This window comes from Leptinotarsa decemlineata, unplaced genomic scaffold (assembly GCF_025532065.1).
Source record: "Leptinotarsa decemlineata unplaced genomic scaffold, Ldec_3_MD MMD2_P_RNA_scaffold_1, whole genome shotgun sequence".
NCBI classification, from domain to species: Eukaryota; Metazoa; Arthropoda; class Insecta; order Coleoptera; family Chrysomelidae; genus Leptinotarsa; species Leptinotarsa decemlineata.
Genome location: NW_027412523.1, coordinates 3,969,901 through 3,989,246, shown reverse-complemented (window position 1 = coordinate 3,989,246; position 19,346 = coordinate 3,969,901). Strand labels below are relative to the sequence as shown.

Below are 19,346 nucleotides of genomic sequence, written 5' to 3'. Positions count from 1 at the left end.
GAATGAAATAATGCATTCAACATTTAAAGGGATTCGTTTCTATTTCACCATTTGGCAACATCGGTTATAGCTAATAAAGGACAATGAATCTGTTACCTGTATGAGACAAACAAAGATGACATATTTAAGAGGCGTGCTGTTCTGTTTACTTATGTTCCGAGTTCCGAGACATTCTGTGACATTTTGTGCACCTAACCTATCTTCCCATATATAAATAAATAACAAAACAACTGTTGTTTATGTGGCTTGTGGAGGTGGTATTGAACTATAATTTATATTTTGCCTTGATTGTTGGTTTATAAAGATAATTTTCCTTATTTTAAAGTAGAATATCTGGATACGTATAAATTATTTCAACTTGATATAGGCGCTGTTGCCAATATGTGAATAAGAAACAAATCCCTTTAAAAATTAAAACCCGACAATTGAAACATCAATTTGAATACTTTTCGAAGTGAATTTGGAAAACTCATGAATTAAACTCAACATTATTTTATTCAAACTTGCATATTTTGGCAAAACATTCGGATACATAGTTATCAATAACACTTCTATAATAATTGTTTTGGCATGTATATATTTAAGGAAAATTAATTTAAGTTTCGGCAACACCGCTCTCGGTTTTTTGATAGAATAAATCTACTTAGTTGAGTAGTATAGTTTTGAAATTAGAAATATTCGGAACGGCTAGATCGGAAAAGAAATAAGATACGCGCTGGTGATTCTATTGTATAGACTAATGTGTGCATTGTTCTTCGTTCAAATACGTTTTCTTCAACACTGCTTCTCCTGAAACTCCTTGATCCCTCCCTACTTTGCCGTAATAGTTTCCCTGAAGCAGTTTGGATCCAACAGCAAAAAACGAGAAATGCTGGGTTTATTTAACCATCACTGAGTTATTATTTAATGTATTCTGTGTTTTGAGTTTATCATATCCATTACAGAACATAAATATAATAATATTTTTGTATTTCTCTGAGGCATCCTAATATACATACATCATTTCAAAAATATATAAATAAATAACATATAAATAACAAAAATGATGAATGATGAGATTTTATTAATTTCATGAGTTTTTATTAAATTGGAAAACATTTATTGAATCTTTCAACGAAAGTGGGAGTTTGTTATATTCATTCAAGCCTTTATAAAGTAATGACTTCATCTTACTAGTCAAATTAGTTCGAGGAAGGTATAATTTTTGAGAGCTACTCGCTCTTGTTAAGTGGTTAGGTTATGGATTTGGGATTCATATATACACAGAATTCTTCAAAATAAGTCATGTGTTACTTTGAAAATGAATATAATTTCTAACTGGTACAGTCTCTGGGAAACAGACAGCCACTGCAATGTACTTAACATGTTTGATATACTATAGAATACTTATTCACTTGTAAAATAATTCTCAATCCACGATTCTGTAACTTTTGTAAAACCGATTCCTTATTTTGGTCAAATGAGTATAAAAGACAAGCACAATAATCAGAATGGGGTTGGATTATATAATTATATAATGTAATTTTTGAGTACATCGAAAGCTGAGATGAAATTCTTGAGAAAAAATATATTTTTTTAATAATTTTTTTGTATACGTATGCAAAATGAGCATGAAGGGATAAACGACTATCCACCATGAAACCTAAGTATTTGAACTCACTTACGAACTCTATTACATCACCTGCAATGTGTGTTTGTTGATGAGTGATAGCTTATAACTAGTTGATAAGATCATATATTTTGTTTTGGAGGTGTTGAGTTTTAGTTTATCGCAATTCATGTACTTGAAAACATTTCTTAGTTCATTATTCATTTGATCAGCTACTGTTTCTATATTATCTCCTGAAATTGATAACAAAGTGTCGTCTGCAAAAAGGTTCATGAAATGGCAACCATGGATGGTATCTATATCATTCAGGTAGATTAAAAATAATATAGGTCCCAAAACACTCCCCTGAGGTACCCCAAAAACGACATCGCGAGATGATGACACTAGATCCTTAATTTTGGTTACTTGTTTGCGTTGTGATAAACAATCAGTCAGCCATAACAAAATAGTTTTCCTGCTACCAACACTTTGCAGTGTATTTAGTAATATGTGGCGATCAATTGTCTCAAAAGCTCTTTTAAGATCTAAAAAACGGATATGAGACCAACGACCAGCCTTTCGTATTCCCAAAAACAGAATCGTATTATTGGAGAACATCACTCAACGTTATATGAATTCTCTTGGGAAATATCGAGGAAGCAAACTCAGCCTTCTGTAAAATCAATAAGCCACTATTGAGGTTGTTTCAAACTTGAAAGTTTTATTGACCATCGAAGTTTCATCTGCGGTTTGGGACAGCATTCAGAAACAGAAGACACGGTGGAAAACAAAAATTTGATAAGTTCTGCGAAAGGAAACCCAGCTCAAAATGAACCGACATTTACGAATTTAGACCTTGTTTAGAAGAAAAATGTTTTCTTAGTCTTGAATATTTCGTTCAAAGAAATTAAGAATTTTTCGGATCAGAGTTTACAAAGCAAGTAAGTGCAGTTTTGACGGCACAAACGTGGTAGTGATCACTCCCACAGTAAGATCTGCCCATTTTGCAGAGGCTTCGTCCGAAGCCCGTATCTTAGGTATCTTTCATCAAAACCTAGAATCTGTTCAGCTTTCTTCTAAGGGCAGGATCATCCACCTTCTCGTCTGACTTGGAACGTTGAAGTTTTCAATGACGAAATCATTCCAGAGCTGGCCCTTAGAAAGTCCATAGAAAGATACCAGTTCAGAAAAAGGGGGAATACCTACCCCTTCTTTGCGAAGATCGACTCTCTCTCCCTCTGCCATGCATTGGGAGGTTTTGTAATCCCAAGTTAGTTCAGACTCACAAGTAGATGACTTCAGAGTTCCTCTGCCTCTCTCAGCCTCTACAGAAACCTTGTGAAGGATTCAAGGGTATGTAGTCTCAACATAACTCTACTATTGTTCACTCTCGTTCACAGGATAATGATTCCTGTCATAATTTATGAAACTATTCATTTCCTTTTGGTTCATACAAAATTCTAGGAACACCAATGACCATCTGAAATGACCACGACTGGGAAGATACCTAGAATCTGCTGGAACTAACGAAGAGGCGACAAAGGCGTTAAATCAAACGATCTAGGAGGCCAAACGTGAGATAAACTGTTCACCGAAGGCGGCTCTTAATTGGGCCATTGTTTCGCGTGGCGTGTGGTATGTGGCACCGTTTTGTTGAAACCACATGTCAGGCATGTCCAATTCTTCCATTATGGGCAACAAAAAGTCGTCAATCATCACACGGTAGCGCTCGCCATTCACAGTAACGTTCCGGCCATTATCGTCTATGACCGATCCATAATCCACACCAAACAGTGACTTTTTCGGGATGCATCGGTAGCGCTTGCAGTGCTTGTGGCTGGTCTTCACTCCAGATGAGGTAATTTTGCTTGTTAACGTATCCATTCAACCAGAAATGAGCCTCATCGCTTAACACAATTTTTCGATAAAAATGTGGATCTTTCTCCAACTTTGCCAGCGCTCATTCACCAAATGTTAGACATTGTGGGAGGTCGTGTGGCTTCAATTCTTGCACCAGCTGTATCTTAGGAGGTTTCACACCCAAATCCTTTCGCAAAATTTTCCACGTAGTGGAGTAAAAGAGGCCCAATTGCTGCGAACAGCGGCGAATCCACATTTCACGGTCATTACGAACACTGGCGGATACAGCCGCAATATTTTGTCTTCGGTCCTCACTATACGTATGCGTGTTGGTGGTTTAATGTCCAATAATGTAAACTGGGTTGGAAATTTAGTCACAAGCTTCCGAATAGCTCCCTCAGTAGGCCGTCGAAACTGCCCATAAATTGGAAGAAGAAGTGCACGATGCACTTTCTTCACCGATCATGAATTTTGATAATAAAATTCAATAATTTGCAAGCGTTGTTCATTCGTTAGTCGATTGATGGCTAAATTATAGACCAAATTGATCAAGTTTGACAATGACACAAGACACGATTCACGCGTGATCTGTCAAAAACAGTGTTGCCAAAAAAATACCAGCAAAAAAGTCACTCATTACTACATTTCTCAAAGAAAATTGAATTTTGAAAAACCAATAAAGATCCGAACAAATAACAAATATACCGCGACAGCTGCGAATCGTTAGGTTGAGCGGACTTTTATCGAAACGAAATAAAAACTGAACATCAATCATACATACACAATCCGTTCAAGAACAGATTTATCGAAAACAAGCGGCGGCGGCGAGTGGCATCAACAAACCCCTCTCCGCAATCGAACTAATTAACTGTACCCAAACACCCCAAAACATTCAACTAATCGACTATAACGATTTGATTAACAGCACCGTCGCTCGAAAAGTCAAAATAACACACATTCGCCCGACGAAAATGTTCTGCAGCTGTTTTCCACTAACGTAAACAGTACTGTTTTCATTATTAATTGCCATATTTGTAAACTGGAGAGTGTTTTCGTCGGGAGAGAGACGGTCAGGACCGTAAGTGAAACATTTTTGTGAAGAACCCCCGAGGTTATTGAGATAAAACTTCTATAATTTGATCACTGCGATTTGAAAGAAAGTATAATACAGGGTGGACCATCGAAAACTAGACATGTAGGTTATGGGTACTAATTTTGCAAATCCTAAAAAATGCTCAGACAGGTCGATTTTTATTGGGAGGGGCACAGTTTTTTTCCCCATTTACAGCGTCGTCACTTCAACCCCGGAGCAGAGGGGTGAACAACCCTTGGAATTTTGATAGGGAATAGGGGGCGAGTTGCCCCCTATTCCCTATCTTGGAATTCTCTAAACAATGGTGTACATTTTTAAAAATTTTGACTTATTTAAAACAGTTCTTTCCGAACTTACATACGGAATTCTAGGATGGGGGGGGGGGGGGTGTTAGTGATTGCTTTGCAGAAAACATAAATGTGGTTCAGAAATAGATTCTTGAACTAATATTTGGCAAGACACGTAATTATAGTAGTGATCTCTTATATAAAGAAGCTGAAATCATGGATATCAGACAACTATTCTGCATGAAAATATTATTATTCATTAAAAATAAAAAAATGTCATTACAAGTTTATGAACATACTCATAATACACGAAGTAATTATTCTTTATTTTTACCCCGATGTGACAAAACGATCGGACAACGAAGTGTCAATTATCTGGCACCTAGAATATACAAGCAAATACCTCATGAGATTCTGAATATTGAGAAATTTAGAAAATTCAAATTTTTTTAACTGAGTGGATTCTCAAGACGAAACGTAATATTTTCAGTAATATCATAAATTCCAAATGAGTATGAAAAATGAAAAAAGAGTACCTCCTGATTATGTCATTTACCGAAATGTGAAATTTACCCAACATGTGACTTATCAAAAAACCCAAATATGACTTTACCCGGATGTGTCATTATATCACGTACAAGCAGTTTGAACTGCTTCTGTGATTTTTCTGTTTATTTGTTTTTCGCATGTGTTATATTGGTTTTGTTATATTTTATTTTATTGTGCAAATAAACATTATTATTATTAATTAACTTTTTTTAAATTGTTAATAGCAACAAATTGTTGTACGCCACTGCTCAGTTGGAATGAATTTGGAACCCTTTTATTTGTCTCTTACGCTACTTTTTTGTTAATTTTTTAGTTCTTCTCTGATAAGATGACTATTACAATTGAGAAATGGTTGAAAATGCTGTTTCTATTTCTCATTTTTATGATAAAAGTGATATCTTCATTATTACTAGTAGTGAGTGCCGTAAAGTGTTGCTAAAGAAACAATGGTTCACACAGCTGCAGAGAGGGTTGAGTTGATTGAACCGTACTATGGAAATAGACGTTGTGCTGCGAGAGCCGCTGAACTGTTCAGTCAACAGCATGGGAAGAATTTGTCGCGACAGTATGTTTTCGATTTAATTGCAAAATTTCGCGCAACTGGATCTGTAGCAAATAAAAAACGGCAAATCGAATCACCATTAACAAATGAGGCGACAGAAGTAGCAATTCTGGGCCATGTTGAGCTTGACCATACTTGGAGTATAAGAAAGTTAGCATTTGTTTCCAGGATGTCACGAACTAGCATTCGTTGTATTTTTAAAACACACGAAATGCATCCTTACAAGATTAAATTGCCGCAAGAACAGAATGAAGATGATTACAATCGACGCTTGCAATTTTGCGAGTTGGTTAGTGAACGAGCGGTGGAAAATCCACATTTCATTTTCAACATTAGCTTCACATTTTTCATGAAGTGCATACTCAACGCCCATTGGTTTTAGAAGGCAATTTAATCGGACAAATGTATCTGGAGCTTCTGGAAGATACTATTAATCCCCTTTTTATCACTGATATTATTGAAAATGACCACAATTATCGACAGGATCTGTTAATATTTCAACAAAATGGGGCTCCTCCGCACTAAGCTCTGCCTGTTCGGCAGTGATCAGACTTTTCCGGATCACTTTATTGGGAGGCGGGACACTATCGAATGGCCACCACGATCACCAGACCTTTCGCCGTTAGATTTCTTTCTGTGGGGTCACTTGAAAAGCAGAATTTACTATACTCCTCCTGCATCACTCGAAAATTTACGGCAACGAATCACAAATGAGTGTCGCCAAATCACTTCAAAAATGCCCCACAATGTTCGAAAACGTTTCCAGCAGAATCTCTATTATTGCATGGAAGCTGGAGCTCCCATTTTGAGCATATGCTAACATGAGAATAAAGTAAGTAACTTCAACTCGAAATTTAATATGGTCAGAGCGTTTTTTCGGATTTGCAAGATTAGTATCCAGAACCTCCATGTCAGGTTTTCAATAGCCCACCCTGTATTATGACTACAAAAAAGCTAAACCCTCAACTTCGTGATTCAAATGTCTCAATAGTGAAATTTTTGAATGTCTAAGTTTGCCCCGAGATTTTTCCCCACATTGATAATCATCAGCGATAACTTGTAAACACCTAGTAAATCTAATATTTCATTATTTTTCTCCAGTATCCGGACCAGCACCTATCCCTCTCAAAAAAAAACAATCCCGCCACTGTCCATCATCCAGCCGGCGTTGCCTGGAGAGCGATTTGTTGTACGAGCAGCCGGATGCCGGATTGTTCCGGCCGGAAACCAATCGACTAAATAACAACGCGACGTTGTTTTTTACAATATAATACAAAACGTTGGCTTCTCGTCCACGAAAACCACCAACCAGCGCCTACTCTCTACGTCGCAGCACGACTTGACGGCCGAGACAATAAATATACGTCACTGGGTCGCAGACGGTGCAAATGCATTGATCTGCTACGGATATCATCAATTTATGGATTTCAAATGTAACGTATCGTCGTATATGTGTGTGTTAAGTACACTCATGGGAAAGTGACATGACAGAAATGTGGTTCTGCATACGGTATCGATATCAGTATACCCAGGAATTTCGTATCAATTTGTTGAAATATGACGATGTTATCTGCGCAAAGTCGGGGCAGCGGTGCCTACTGAAGTCGGGAGCTTTCATCGAAAACCTCTCTGAGATATAACAAAAACAATTAATTACATACAGCCATTTTTTATAGGTCTACAAAAAAATTCCGCGATGGCATATGTCTATCTTCTAAGAATAGCTCACTGAATCCGTTTCAATGTTTCAAAAAATGTGATAAATAGAAAGTTATGAGGACATAGGCTTTCAAGACCGCACAGAAGAAACATTATTATCTGATCAACCGGATAGCCAGCATTGATTCGATAATATACTACATGGATCAATAAGTCCCGAGACTAACCCAGAGATGGCGCTCTTAGTAAACCAGTAACCACGTCTTTCTAGAGTACTAACCTTTGCTTGAAACGTGTCGAAATTTTAAGTCGATCGGACCAGAAACAGCTGAGTTATCGAGGTTAGAGTAAAGTCGTTTTGTAGTTTGTTTAAAAAATGGAAAAAACCGAGTTTCGTGTTCTGATAAAACATTGTTTTTTAATGGGTAAAAACACCGTGCAAGCGAAAGAATGGATTGAAAAATGTTACCCGGACTCTTGTCCATCAAAAGCAACGATTTGTCGGTGGTTTGCCGAGTTTAAACGTGGTCGTACCGACACAAATGACGCAGAACGCTCGGGTAGACCTGTGGAAGCTGTTACACCGGAAAATGTGAGTGAAGTGACAAAAATTGTAATGAAAGATCGTAAAGTGAAGCTCCGTGAGATTGCTGAGATGACACAGATATCATATGGAAGTGTATTTACTATCCTTCATGAAAAATTGAGCATGAAAAAGGTTTTTTCTAAGTGGGTGCCGCGATTGCTTTCGATGGAACAAAAACAGCAACGAGTCGATGATTCAGAAAGCTGTTTATCGCTATTTACTCGCAACAAAAAAGATTTCTTGCGTCGTTACGTGACCATGGACGAAACATGGATACATCACTACACTCCAGAGTCAAAGCGGCAGTCATCTGAGTGGCGCACAGCTGGCGAAAGCCGTCCGAAACGTCCGAAAACGCAGCAGTCAGCTGGCAAAGTGATGGCGTCAGTTTTTTGGGATGCGCATGGCGTGATTTTCATTGACTACCTCGAAAAAGGTAAATCGATCAACAGTGATTATTATATTGACTTACTGGTACGTTTGAAGGAGGAAATCGCAAAAAAACGACCGCACATGCAGAGAAAAAAAATCCTTTTTCACCAAGACAATGCACCTTGCCACAGGTCAATGAAAACAATGGCAAAATTAAACGAATTGGGCTTTGATCTGCTTTCCCACCCCCCATACTCACCAGATTTAGCCCCCAGTGACTACTGGCTCTTTGCTGATCTTAAAAAAATGCTCCAGGGAAAAAGATTTGGCTCAAATGAGGAGGTCATCGCTGAAACTGAAACTTATTTTGAAGCGAAAGATACATTTTTTTATAAACATGGTATTGAAAAATTGGAAAAGCGTTGGAACCATTGTATCACCCTAAAAGGAGATTATGTTGATGAATAAAAAAAAATTTTGTAAAAAAAATGTTGTTTTCATTGTTAGTCTCGGGACTTATTGATCCATGTGATACTATATTCCATGTTTAGCAATAAAAGATATACTTCAGGCCATCATGACCTTACTTTTGGTAATCGAGTGAATTCTATTATTCATAAGAATAGAAAAACTCATTGGATTTTAATGGGTTTTTGGAGTATTATATGTGATTGAGAGACTGCCAATTGAATCGCCACTTTCACCAGTTATAGCCAGCATATATATGCAGTGGTTTGAAACTGTGGCCATTAAAGAAGCCCCGAGTTTGGTTGAGATACGTCGACGACACCTTCTTAATATGGCACCATGGGAATACAGAACTAGACTCTTTCTGAAGCACATCAACAGCGTGAAACCTTCCATCATCTTTACAATGGAGATTGAAGTCCGCAACGAATTGCCTTGTTTAGGCGTATTTGTAGAGTACCGACAAGTGGGAAAACCCACACACATGGGACAGTATCTGAACCACGAATCCATACACCATCAATCTACCAAAAGTGGAATCATCAGGACTCTAGTAGACTGTGCTTTCAGGCTCCGTAATACGAAGAAAGGTCTCGAGAAGGAACTAGGCATCATCAAAAAAATCTTCAATGAAATGGTTAGTCCATCAAAGCAATGGTGGAACAGACTATGGCAAGAGCATCGCAAGGAAGAGAGGACATCTCAACCAGTGCTTCCACTTCCCTACATCATTAGATTGTCGGAAAGGATGAGAATTGGGTCCAAGTACAACATCAGTGATCGGTGAAACTAAGAGGCCATTGAAAGTCCTTATTGCCAAGCACAAGAAAAGCACACAGCTAGGAGAAACCAGCATATCGGCAATAGCAGAGCGTGTTTGACTCACCAACATAAATCAAGTGGTCCCAAGGTGACTACCTCATTGTGTTAAATAAATCTACGGGATGCTGATGGTATTTGTGAATTTTTATTTTAATTATCCAGATAGAGGGCATTAAACACTAGGCTATAGACAAAGCCATTCTTTCACAAATAAACACTATACTTAAAATGAAGCACCAGACAACTATTTTTATGGATGCTTTCAAATCACGAGCGCTTACGATAAATTTAAGTGACGTACTAATCACGTTATCTACGGACGGAATAAATAATGGCTCACAGTTGTAATTCTTATGAACATAAGAATAATGACTGATTATATTAGTAATAGGTTGTACCATACATTTTCGTTGATTCCGAAATCACTCAAAGTGTTGTTGAAGTTGAAGATATTCATATGAGGAGGATAATTTATCATGCCTAAAACAGTTCTTTATTGGAGTCCTCAGGAATTTCGAAAGTATAATCGATGATGAAGTTGTCTAAATTATGTACCTCAGACTGTACTATTGAAACAAACATTGACGCCTATGTAAAACTCAAACCGGTTTATTAACGCTAAACCTATCAGAAAGATGATTGATGAGTATATTAAAATTCAATTTGTTGAGCCCTGTAAACAACTTCTGTACAAGTTCTAACAATTTGGTGACATTTACAAGGCATCTTGAAAGAGGATTTTCAAACAGTGATACTGTTAAAACGAACATTGACGCCTGTGTAAAAATCAAACCGGTTTGTTAACGCTAAAACTATTAGAAATATGATTGATAAATATATTGAAATTCATTTTTTTAGCTCTGTTAACAACTTCTGTAAGAGTTCTAACAGTTTGGTGACATTTCCATGGCATCTTGAAAGGCGATTTCCAAACAGTGATACTATTGAAACAAACATTGACGCCTGTGTAAAAATCAAACCGGTTTATTAATGCTAAACGTATAAGAAATAGAATTGATGGTGTATGAAAATTCAATTTGTTGAACCCTGTAAACAACTTCTGTAAGAGTTGTAACAGTTTGGTGACATTTCCACGGCATCTTGAAAGACGATTTCCAAACAGTGATACTATTAAAACAAACATTGAAGCCTGTGTAAAAATCAAACCGGTTTATTAACGCTAAAACAATTAGAAATAGGATTGACGGTATATTAAAATTCAATTTGTTGAGCTCTGTAAACAACTTCTGTAAGAGTTCTAATAATTTGGTGACATTTACACGGCATCTTGAAAGAGGATTTTCAAATAGTGATACTGTTAAAACGAACATTGACGCCTGTGTAAAAATCAAACCGGTTTATTAACGCTAAAACTATTAGAAATATGATTAATGAGTATATTGAAATTCATTTTTTTAGCCCTGTAAACAACATCTGTAAGAGTTCTAACAGTTTGGTGACATTTACACAGAATCTTGAAAGAGGATTTCCAAACAGTGATACTATTGAAACAAACATTGACACCTGTGTAAAAATCAAACCGGTTTATTAACGCTAAACGTATTAGAAATAGGATAGATGGTATAATAAAATTCAATTTGTTGAGCCCTGTAAACTAAGAGTTCTAACAATTTGGTGAAATTTACACGGCATCTTGAAAGAGGATTTCTCAACAGTGATACTACTGAAACGAACATTGACGCCTGTGTGAAAATCAAACCGGTTTGATAACGCTAAACATTTTAGAAATATGTTTCATGAGCACATTAAAATTCAATTGGTTTTTCGTATAAACGTGGTTTCTGTCATCTCTTCTTCACTTACCACTACTTTATAGAAAAGTCATAAAAATTAAAATTGTGTGAGGCAATCAAATAAATAATGAGTATATAAATTTGAAAAAAAATCTCTTTGCTGTTGAATAAACAAAAATATATTTATTTCATAATACTTCATGTCATATCGATTCGTTATTCGTACGTCGCTATGGCAAATATAATTTTGGGTCCACTTGAAACGATATACATATATATCTCACCAGAGATGCTAATAAATATCTTCATTTATCATATGCCATCAACAATGTGAACAGCGATCATATAATATACACGTAGGTCAAGTACCTACTTGACAGATATGTCATTTCTGAACAGTTTCGTAACTCATTCTATCGTCGCTTTGATAACTTGAGATATTTCAATCTATGTATAACATATGGGTAATATAATTTTAAAGCCAAACTTTCCAGAAAGAGGTGAGTATATATAATGAACAAAACAGTTCATAACTCATTTTGTTGAAGTATATATATATTGACAGAAATGTTTCTTTAGAGGTTGAAAGAATAAGATGTAGATCGAAATAGATTATTATCATAATTTTCATTTAATTTACGGAATTATCAGATGAGTTATGTAATAGATTTGTTGATAAGAATGAAAACTAAAAGTCAATGAGGAGAAAATCAGAGTTAGGTTAGGAAAAAAACAACAAGACAGTGTGAAAAACGAATGTAATACAAAGAGGGGAATAACTAGAATAAGTGAAAAAGTATGAGTTAATATGAAGCATGATAATAAATGATGCGACGAATATTATGGTAAGTACAGAGATTTTTCGCAGCGAGCGAAAAATAAAAAATGAACCAAAAACTTCAATTCAATGCAAATTATGAAAATGACGAAGTTAGAGAGGAAAAATTAAGTGAAACAGAATAAAAAGGAAGAAATCAAGAAAATGAAAAATGGACAATCGAACGTAATAGTACAGACCCCTAGCAAGATGCATGAATAGAACGAAGAACTACAAAAGTAATGAAATACACTGAAAACTCTAACTTTGATGATAAAAATTAGGGAAGAACATGATTATTGAAAATCTAAACATACATGTTGTGAATTAAATATTATGTATTCATTAGAAAATATGAAAGAAGAAGGTGAAAGAAACGTAAGAAATAATTTCCATCAATTAAACAACAATTTTTTCATCTGTACCAATTTCTGATAACGTTAATATATACCGTATCAGTCTTCTAATAATTCATAGTAACTGATCTACCAAAACGTATCGATTTATAAGCTGGCACATTTGGCTCGAGTTCGCAAAGCTTTAATAAATTCCGACAGTATCCGTAAAATTTTACGAGAGGGATTACTCCCCAGTTAGTTCCATTCATTTTCGACGATACAGACACTGGTTGCACAGATGCTCGAATGGAAAACATATCTATTTACTTTTTATCAGCTCTTTTTAAGATGTTTCACTCTCCCCAATCTGAAGAAACACATTTCTAACGGGAAACTTCATACAGGTGTGAACACAGTAAAAGTATTTCTTTCAAAGAAGATCATAGATTGCTTTGAAATTTTTATCTCTATCGGAGAAACTATTACTTCATGCCAACAGCGCCACGTTCCACAAGCGAATCACAATTTTCTTAATGAATAAATTTAATTTCTTGGCCTTTCAACGACATCATTAGTGTGATTATATTATTGAGAAGATGAACCATCTAGGAAATATATAATCTAGGAATCACACGTTAAAGGGTAAGACATCGTTAATCCTTCGTTTGTTTAAAGGTGGTTGAAAATGTTTCGTGGTGTATTTCATCAGTTCGGACTTCCATTGTCTAATATAATATAATATATATAGTTCCCGCCCGCTCAAGGACATAGAGAAATCCTTGTTGAGGAAAGGTCTAAACTTCGCCATTGCACCAACATCTGTGCCCACTTTGGAAATAATAACTGCAGTAGAATCCACCAGTTCCTTTTTGATCAGATCGAGGCAGAAGAATTCAGATGGAAAATCAGAGAACAGCTAGATCGAGAACCAGTTTCAACTTCTAACATCAACGATGAAGAACGAAGACCTCTGAACGAGCTAGGGACAGACAACACCATCAAGATCTGACCTTCAGATAAGGGAAACGCCACTGTTGTGATGGATACTGATCTCTACGAACAGAAGATGTTATAGCCAATATATATATGGAGTGGTTTGAAACTCTGGCCTTTGAAGAAGCCCACAAGAAGCCCCGAGTCTGGTTGACGACACCTTCACAATATAGAACCATGGAATTGCAGAACTAGATACTTTTCTGGAGCACATCAACAACGTTAGTCCTTCCATCACTTTCCCAATGAAGAAGGAAGTCCACAACGAATTGCCTTTCTTAGACGTATTGGTAAAGAGGACCGACACTATATGGGAAACATCTGTATATCGAAAACCCACTCACACGGGACAGTATCTGAACCAGAAATCCAACCACCATCAATCGACAAGAGAGGAATTATCAAAACTCTACTAGACCGTGCTTTTGGGCTCTGTAATACAAAGGAAGGTTTCGAAAAGAAACTAGCCATCATCAACAATGACCTACAACGGAATGGTTACTCCAGAGTGATGGTAGAACAGGCCTCAGCTAGAAGACAGCAAGAACGTCACAAGGAAGAGAAGCCGCCACAACCAGTACTTGTACTTCCCTACATTAGAGGATTATCGGAAAGGATAAGAAGGATTGGGTCCAAGTATATCAGGACCTGCTTCATCTCGGAACACTATCCGTAGCAGCCTCACAGAAACCAGGCCACCAAACGCGGACTGCGATTCCAAGAATTGCACAGCGAGGTGAAACCAGCAAATCCGGAATAGCAGAGCATGTTTGGACTCATTAACATAACATCAAGCGGGCTCAAGCTGAAATCCTCCACAAAGAGGAACACTGGTTTAGGAAAAAAATCAAAGAAGCCGCGTATATGTTGTCCAACAACGCATTTAGTCAAGCTGGCATAGAGATACGTAACATATGGAAACCTCTAATCAAGGAAACAACGACCAATTCCCGCCAAACGGTCATCTCCCGCCAAAAACCAATGAAGAGGGGATAGGTGAAAGCACTCGAATGACCTATAAATAGTCAGATCTCGGAGGAATAAGTCCAGTTATCACCCAAAGACGATTGTGGATATTTCAAACATCCTAATTTTTATTTTTTCATTTTTTGTTAATAATAATTTTTCAATTTTTATTTTTCAGCTTTTATTAACATTTAATTTTTTTATTTGTTTGGTTGTTATTTGTATGTTATCTCTTTGTAATTTCACTCTTTTGTTTAATAAAATTGTTATTTTTGGTTGATCTTATTAATTTTATTTTCAATTGTTTTTTTCAGGGTTTTCAAATCAATTTATATTATATTAGACGATGGAAGTCCAAGCACAAGTTTCGACTTCTGAGGGGTTCGTTTGAAACGAAAACGAGTAAAATAAACTGTTTCCAATGGAGTGCAATATCAACTTGATCTCAACACATTGTTTGTTTGAGATTAAAACTGTATCCCTTCAAATAACTTAATTCGTTTATAACAAGAGTTTTGTGAATCCTAACAAAACTGTATTAAATTCGAATGGAGATAACGGAATTTTTTCTAGAATGAACAGGGTTTCCTTTAAAGAAGTATTTTATTAGTTGAAGAATGTATTTTCTCTACAACGACAAACCAAAAATAATAAAGTATTGTGAGATATTATGTCTTGGATTCAAGTAATTAACATAGGAGAGGATAGGTTTATAAACAGAAGCATAAGTTTAGTCCAGTTGAATTGATGATTCAAATCCAACTTGAGAGAATATATTTCTCAGTTTATATAAATTTTTCTTCATGAATATAGGAGCGCAAGATTTCTTTAAATCGAGATCATGTTATTTACTTCAAGATTTTTATTTTTACTGTGTAGGAGAGCACCCCAGAAAGAATAATTAAAACCCTGATTTCCCACAAAAATTACATTATCATCCATAGATTATTAATAAATATTACTGGAGTTCTTTCCCAACACCAAATCGTTATTTTTAGCACTTCTACACGTGTTTCCATCACCAACTGATCATCTTCAAGAGGAAGATTAAACAGTTTAATCTTCCTCTCGAGGATGATCACTTGGTTATCGAAACACGTGTCGAGGTGTTGAAAATAACGATTTGGTGTTGGGAAAGAACTCCAGTAATATTCATTACTAAACCAAAGTTTCCAAACAGTGCATCATAAGTAGATTATTAATAGATTAATAGTTTGAATTGAAGGAGTTATATTTTTAGGAGTGATCAATTTGAAGGAAAGAAAGTTTTTGGCTATCTTCTACTCCTCTTCTAATCAATTTGAAAATAAATAACTCTATACATGGATGTGTAGATCATGCAAAAAAGTAACTTTCAGACACAAACTGGAAGAAAGTCCTCCTGAAACAGCTACTTTCATATAAACATTGAATTACACGAAAGAAAAAAATTCTTCCGAAACAAATATTCCTATATGAACACTGAATTATACAGAAGATAATTTTCTCTACTCAGTTTGTATTCCAATCATTTATTATGGGATAAAATCAGATATCATTCACATGAGTTCTACTTTAAATGAATAGTAACAAATTGCACTTACATGGAACACTGCGTCATCCTCACTGGTATCTATACATCGATGTTTCGCCGTAAGACACTTGCCTTAAGGCTCTTCAGTACCAAATTGTATAACATTATAGAAAATACAGAACAATTCATTCATGAATTACGATTTTTAATGTCACGGAATAAGCTTGATTTAGTTATGTCATCGATGACATCGTAATGACATTCACTCACCTATTTGATTCAATTCCAGCCAAGAGGAATTTGAATTGAAGGGGTTATATTTTTAGGAGTGATAAATTTGTGGGAAAGTACGTGTTTGGCTTTCTACTACTCCATCTTATAAAAAATACAGAAAAAAGTCAATTAAAACAATGGAGAAACTACATTTCTCCATTGCGCTACGAATTGTTCCGATATCCACCGTATTCGCCAGATTTGGTTCCCAGTGACTACTGGCTGTTCGCAGACCTCAAAACCCGAGACTTTTCAGCCAACGTATTACTAACGTTTCTTTTTTTCGTATATTTTGCCTTCGGCGAATAAATCACTATCACTTACCTTATATACTCCATTGATAAACTGATGAAGTCTTGTGGATTGAAGATCGTTCTCTCGATATCTTCACCTCTCTCTTCCGGTGACACTCTCGCCGCAATCTGTGGGTACTGCCGATAGTACTGCTTTCGTCTTGTCATTTCACGTAGAAACAACTCCGGTACCAACTTGTAAACGATGTCTTGCAAAGTTTTGTCCAATCTGAAAAATACAGACTGTCAGTTTCTCTTCCAATTTCAACCTAACGTGATTAAATAATACAACGAAAGTTATCTTCAAAATATCAATTGGGAATATCCTATTTGATGATTTGAAGTTTTCAAGAACAAGTTAGTAGATCCCACTATAGCAATTCAAATGACAAATTTGTTACTTTTCAAACATCTAGTATGTTTAAATCAATATAATATGTGCTTATTTCTCGATCCTCAAGGTCGAGTCAAAGTTATTTAAGATTTACAGAAAACCTTTATTTAGTTTTTAGACAGATCATTACATTCTTCTGGCTAAATTAATAGACATGGGTTTCACGGATTCCCTAACTCCACTTTTCTAGTCATATCTCTACAACAGAATGCAGTTTGTTGAATACAAGTCATTCAAATCACCCAGTTTTTTTGTTACCTCAGATGTGCCACAGGAGGTATTGAAATCTCCTAGGATTTTTGCTAGCTCAGCTGTGCCACAGGGTTCTAACTTAGACCCCTTGTAATTCATTACGTTTATGAACAATCCATGTCAAACCATAAATATTTCAAATTGGTGTTTGCTGACGATTTACAGCCAAATTTCAGACTGTCTACATTTGCAAACAGGTATTGAGTTGAGTTGAGTTGCATGGGTCGAATTTTCATTATTCGTTTTGAAATTATGAGGCAGCTTGCTCAAGAACCTTTGGGTCAAAACCATATTTGTGTGGTCTGTGAAATGCCGAGTTCTTGTGTGTGACGCGAAATCGACTGTCTCGTATTCTCCTGCACAGTCTCACAGACAGAGGCGATGTTTTCGGCAGATCTTGCGTTTCGTCTACGTACGGGTGTTGTTCAAAATAAGGAATGCTTTGGTGAATGACAGTCACTTAAGTATAATTCCCTATGATGTGATGCTGTGACTTTTCTTGGAGTTTTTGGTGCAGACGAACTGAAGAGAAATTGAAGATCTTCTAGGTTATGCCGCTCAGCTTTATTGAACGATATGGAGGATCACCAGTAATGAATAAGAACCAAATTATTTCTGATACACATAAACAGCCTCCTTGAAATGTTGTTCTCTCTAAATCCACACCTGATATTACGAGAGAATAAACAGAGCAACCAAGATGACATCATCAAATAGAAACCTGGTGTACCTATATTTTAGAAGTAATAATAATGAAGCTTTCCTAATTATATGTTGAGGTTAGGATGACCATCAAGGGATGAGTGGTCTGAAAAACTATTCAATAGCATGTGGTTCATACATTTTGAAGCTAATCAATGTTTATAGACTAGATAAATTATTCTCGTTGATGATCTCTTGTTAACAGAAACTGCAACATCGCAACAGAGCTTGTTTATTAAACATTTAAGAAGAACATGTACCACTGCCTATCATCTCACCAACATCAATTAAATTAACACATCAGGGTTTCTCATTTTGCGATAGTTAAGCCATAAAATGTATCTATGTATATGATAGTATCAATTATGCAGGTAGAATCTCCGTAGAGTATTGAAAATAATCTTTCAAAATTCAATCTACAAACATCCTACACATCAAACGGAAATTTAGGAAACAGATTATTCAATGCCAAACCTAAATTAGACAAAAGGAAGAGATCTGGTGCATATCGACTAGAATATGGTGAATGCCCCGCCATATATAAGCCAAACTGGTAGAAATTTTGATATAAGGTACAATGAACATGTCATGTAATGTAATACTGTAATAATGTAATACTCATTTGATTTGAAAGGGTTATATTTTTAGGAGTGAATAATTTTTGGGAAAAAAAGTTTTTGGCTTTCTACTACTCCAGAGAATCTTCCAAAGAAAGGAAGGAAAGAAATCAATTTGAAAATAAGTAACTCTATACGTGGATGTGTAGATCATGCAAAGAAGTATAGAGTTACTTATTTTCAAATTGATTACTTTCCTTCCTTTCTTTGGAAGATTCTCTCATCCATTTTTTTGTATCAGATGGAGTAGTAGAAAGCCAAAAACTTTCTTTTCCAGTAATACTCATGTACTGTAATCTAGTTAGTTTGGAAAAGGGTTCAATGACCGAAACTAGGCAACAAATATACCTAAAACTATCGTGAAAAATAGACAAAAGTGTGTTTTCCTAGTATATCCTCGGTATAGATAATGTAGATATCAAATTATTTAAGATAGGTATACGCAATATAGGTATAAATTACTCAGATTTGAATGTAAACTAGTTAGTTTAGAAAAGTGTGTAATGACCGAAACTAGTCAACAAATATACCTAAAACAGTCATGGAAAATAGACAAAAGTGTGTTTTTATAGTGTATCCTCAGTAAAC

General features: G+C 35.8%; 1 protein-coding gene across 2 annotated transcripts in view; it reads right to left on the bottom strand.

The window, feature by feature from the left end:
- Positions 1 to 19,346, bottom strand: part of LOC111507811 (uncharacterized) — a 198,019-nt gene that overhangs the window by 90,069 nt on the left and 88,604 nt on the right. For both annotated transcript variants that reach the window (XM_074180093.1, XM_074180117.1), the window contains exon 4: positions 16,825 to 17,022. In XM_074180093.1, coding sequence (XP_074036194.1) covers positions 16,825 to 17,022 — 198 coding nt within the window. The remainder of the gene's footprint in view (positions 1 to 16,824; positions 17,023 to 19,346) is intronic.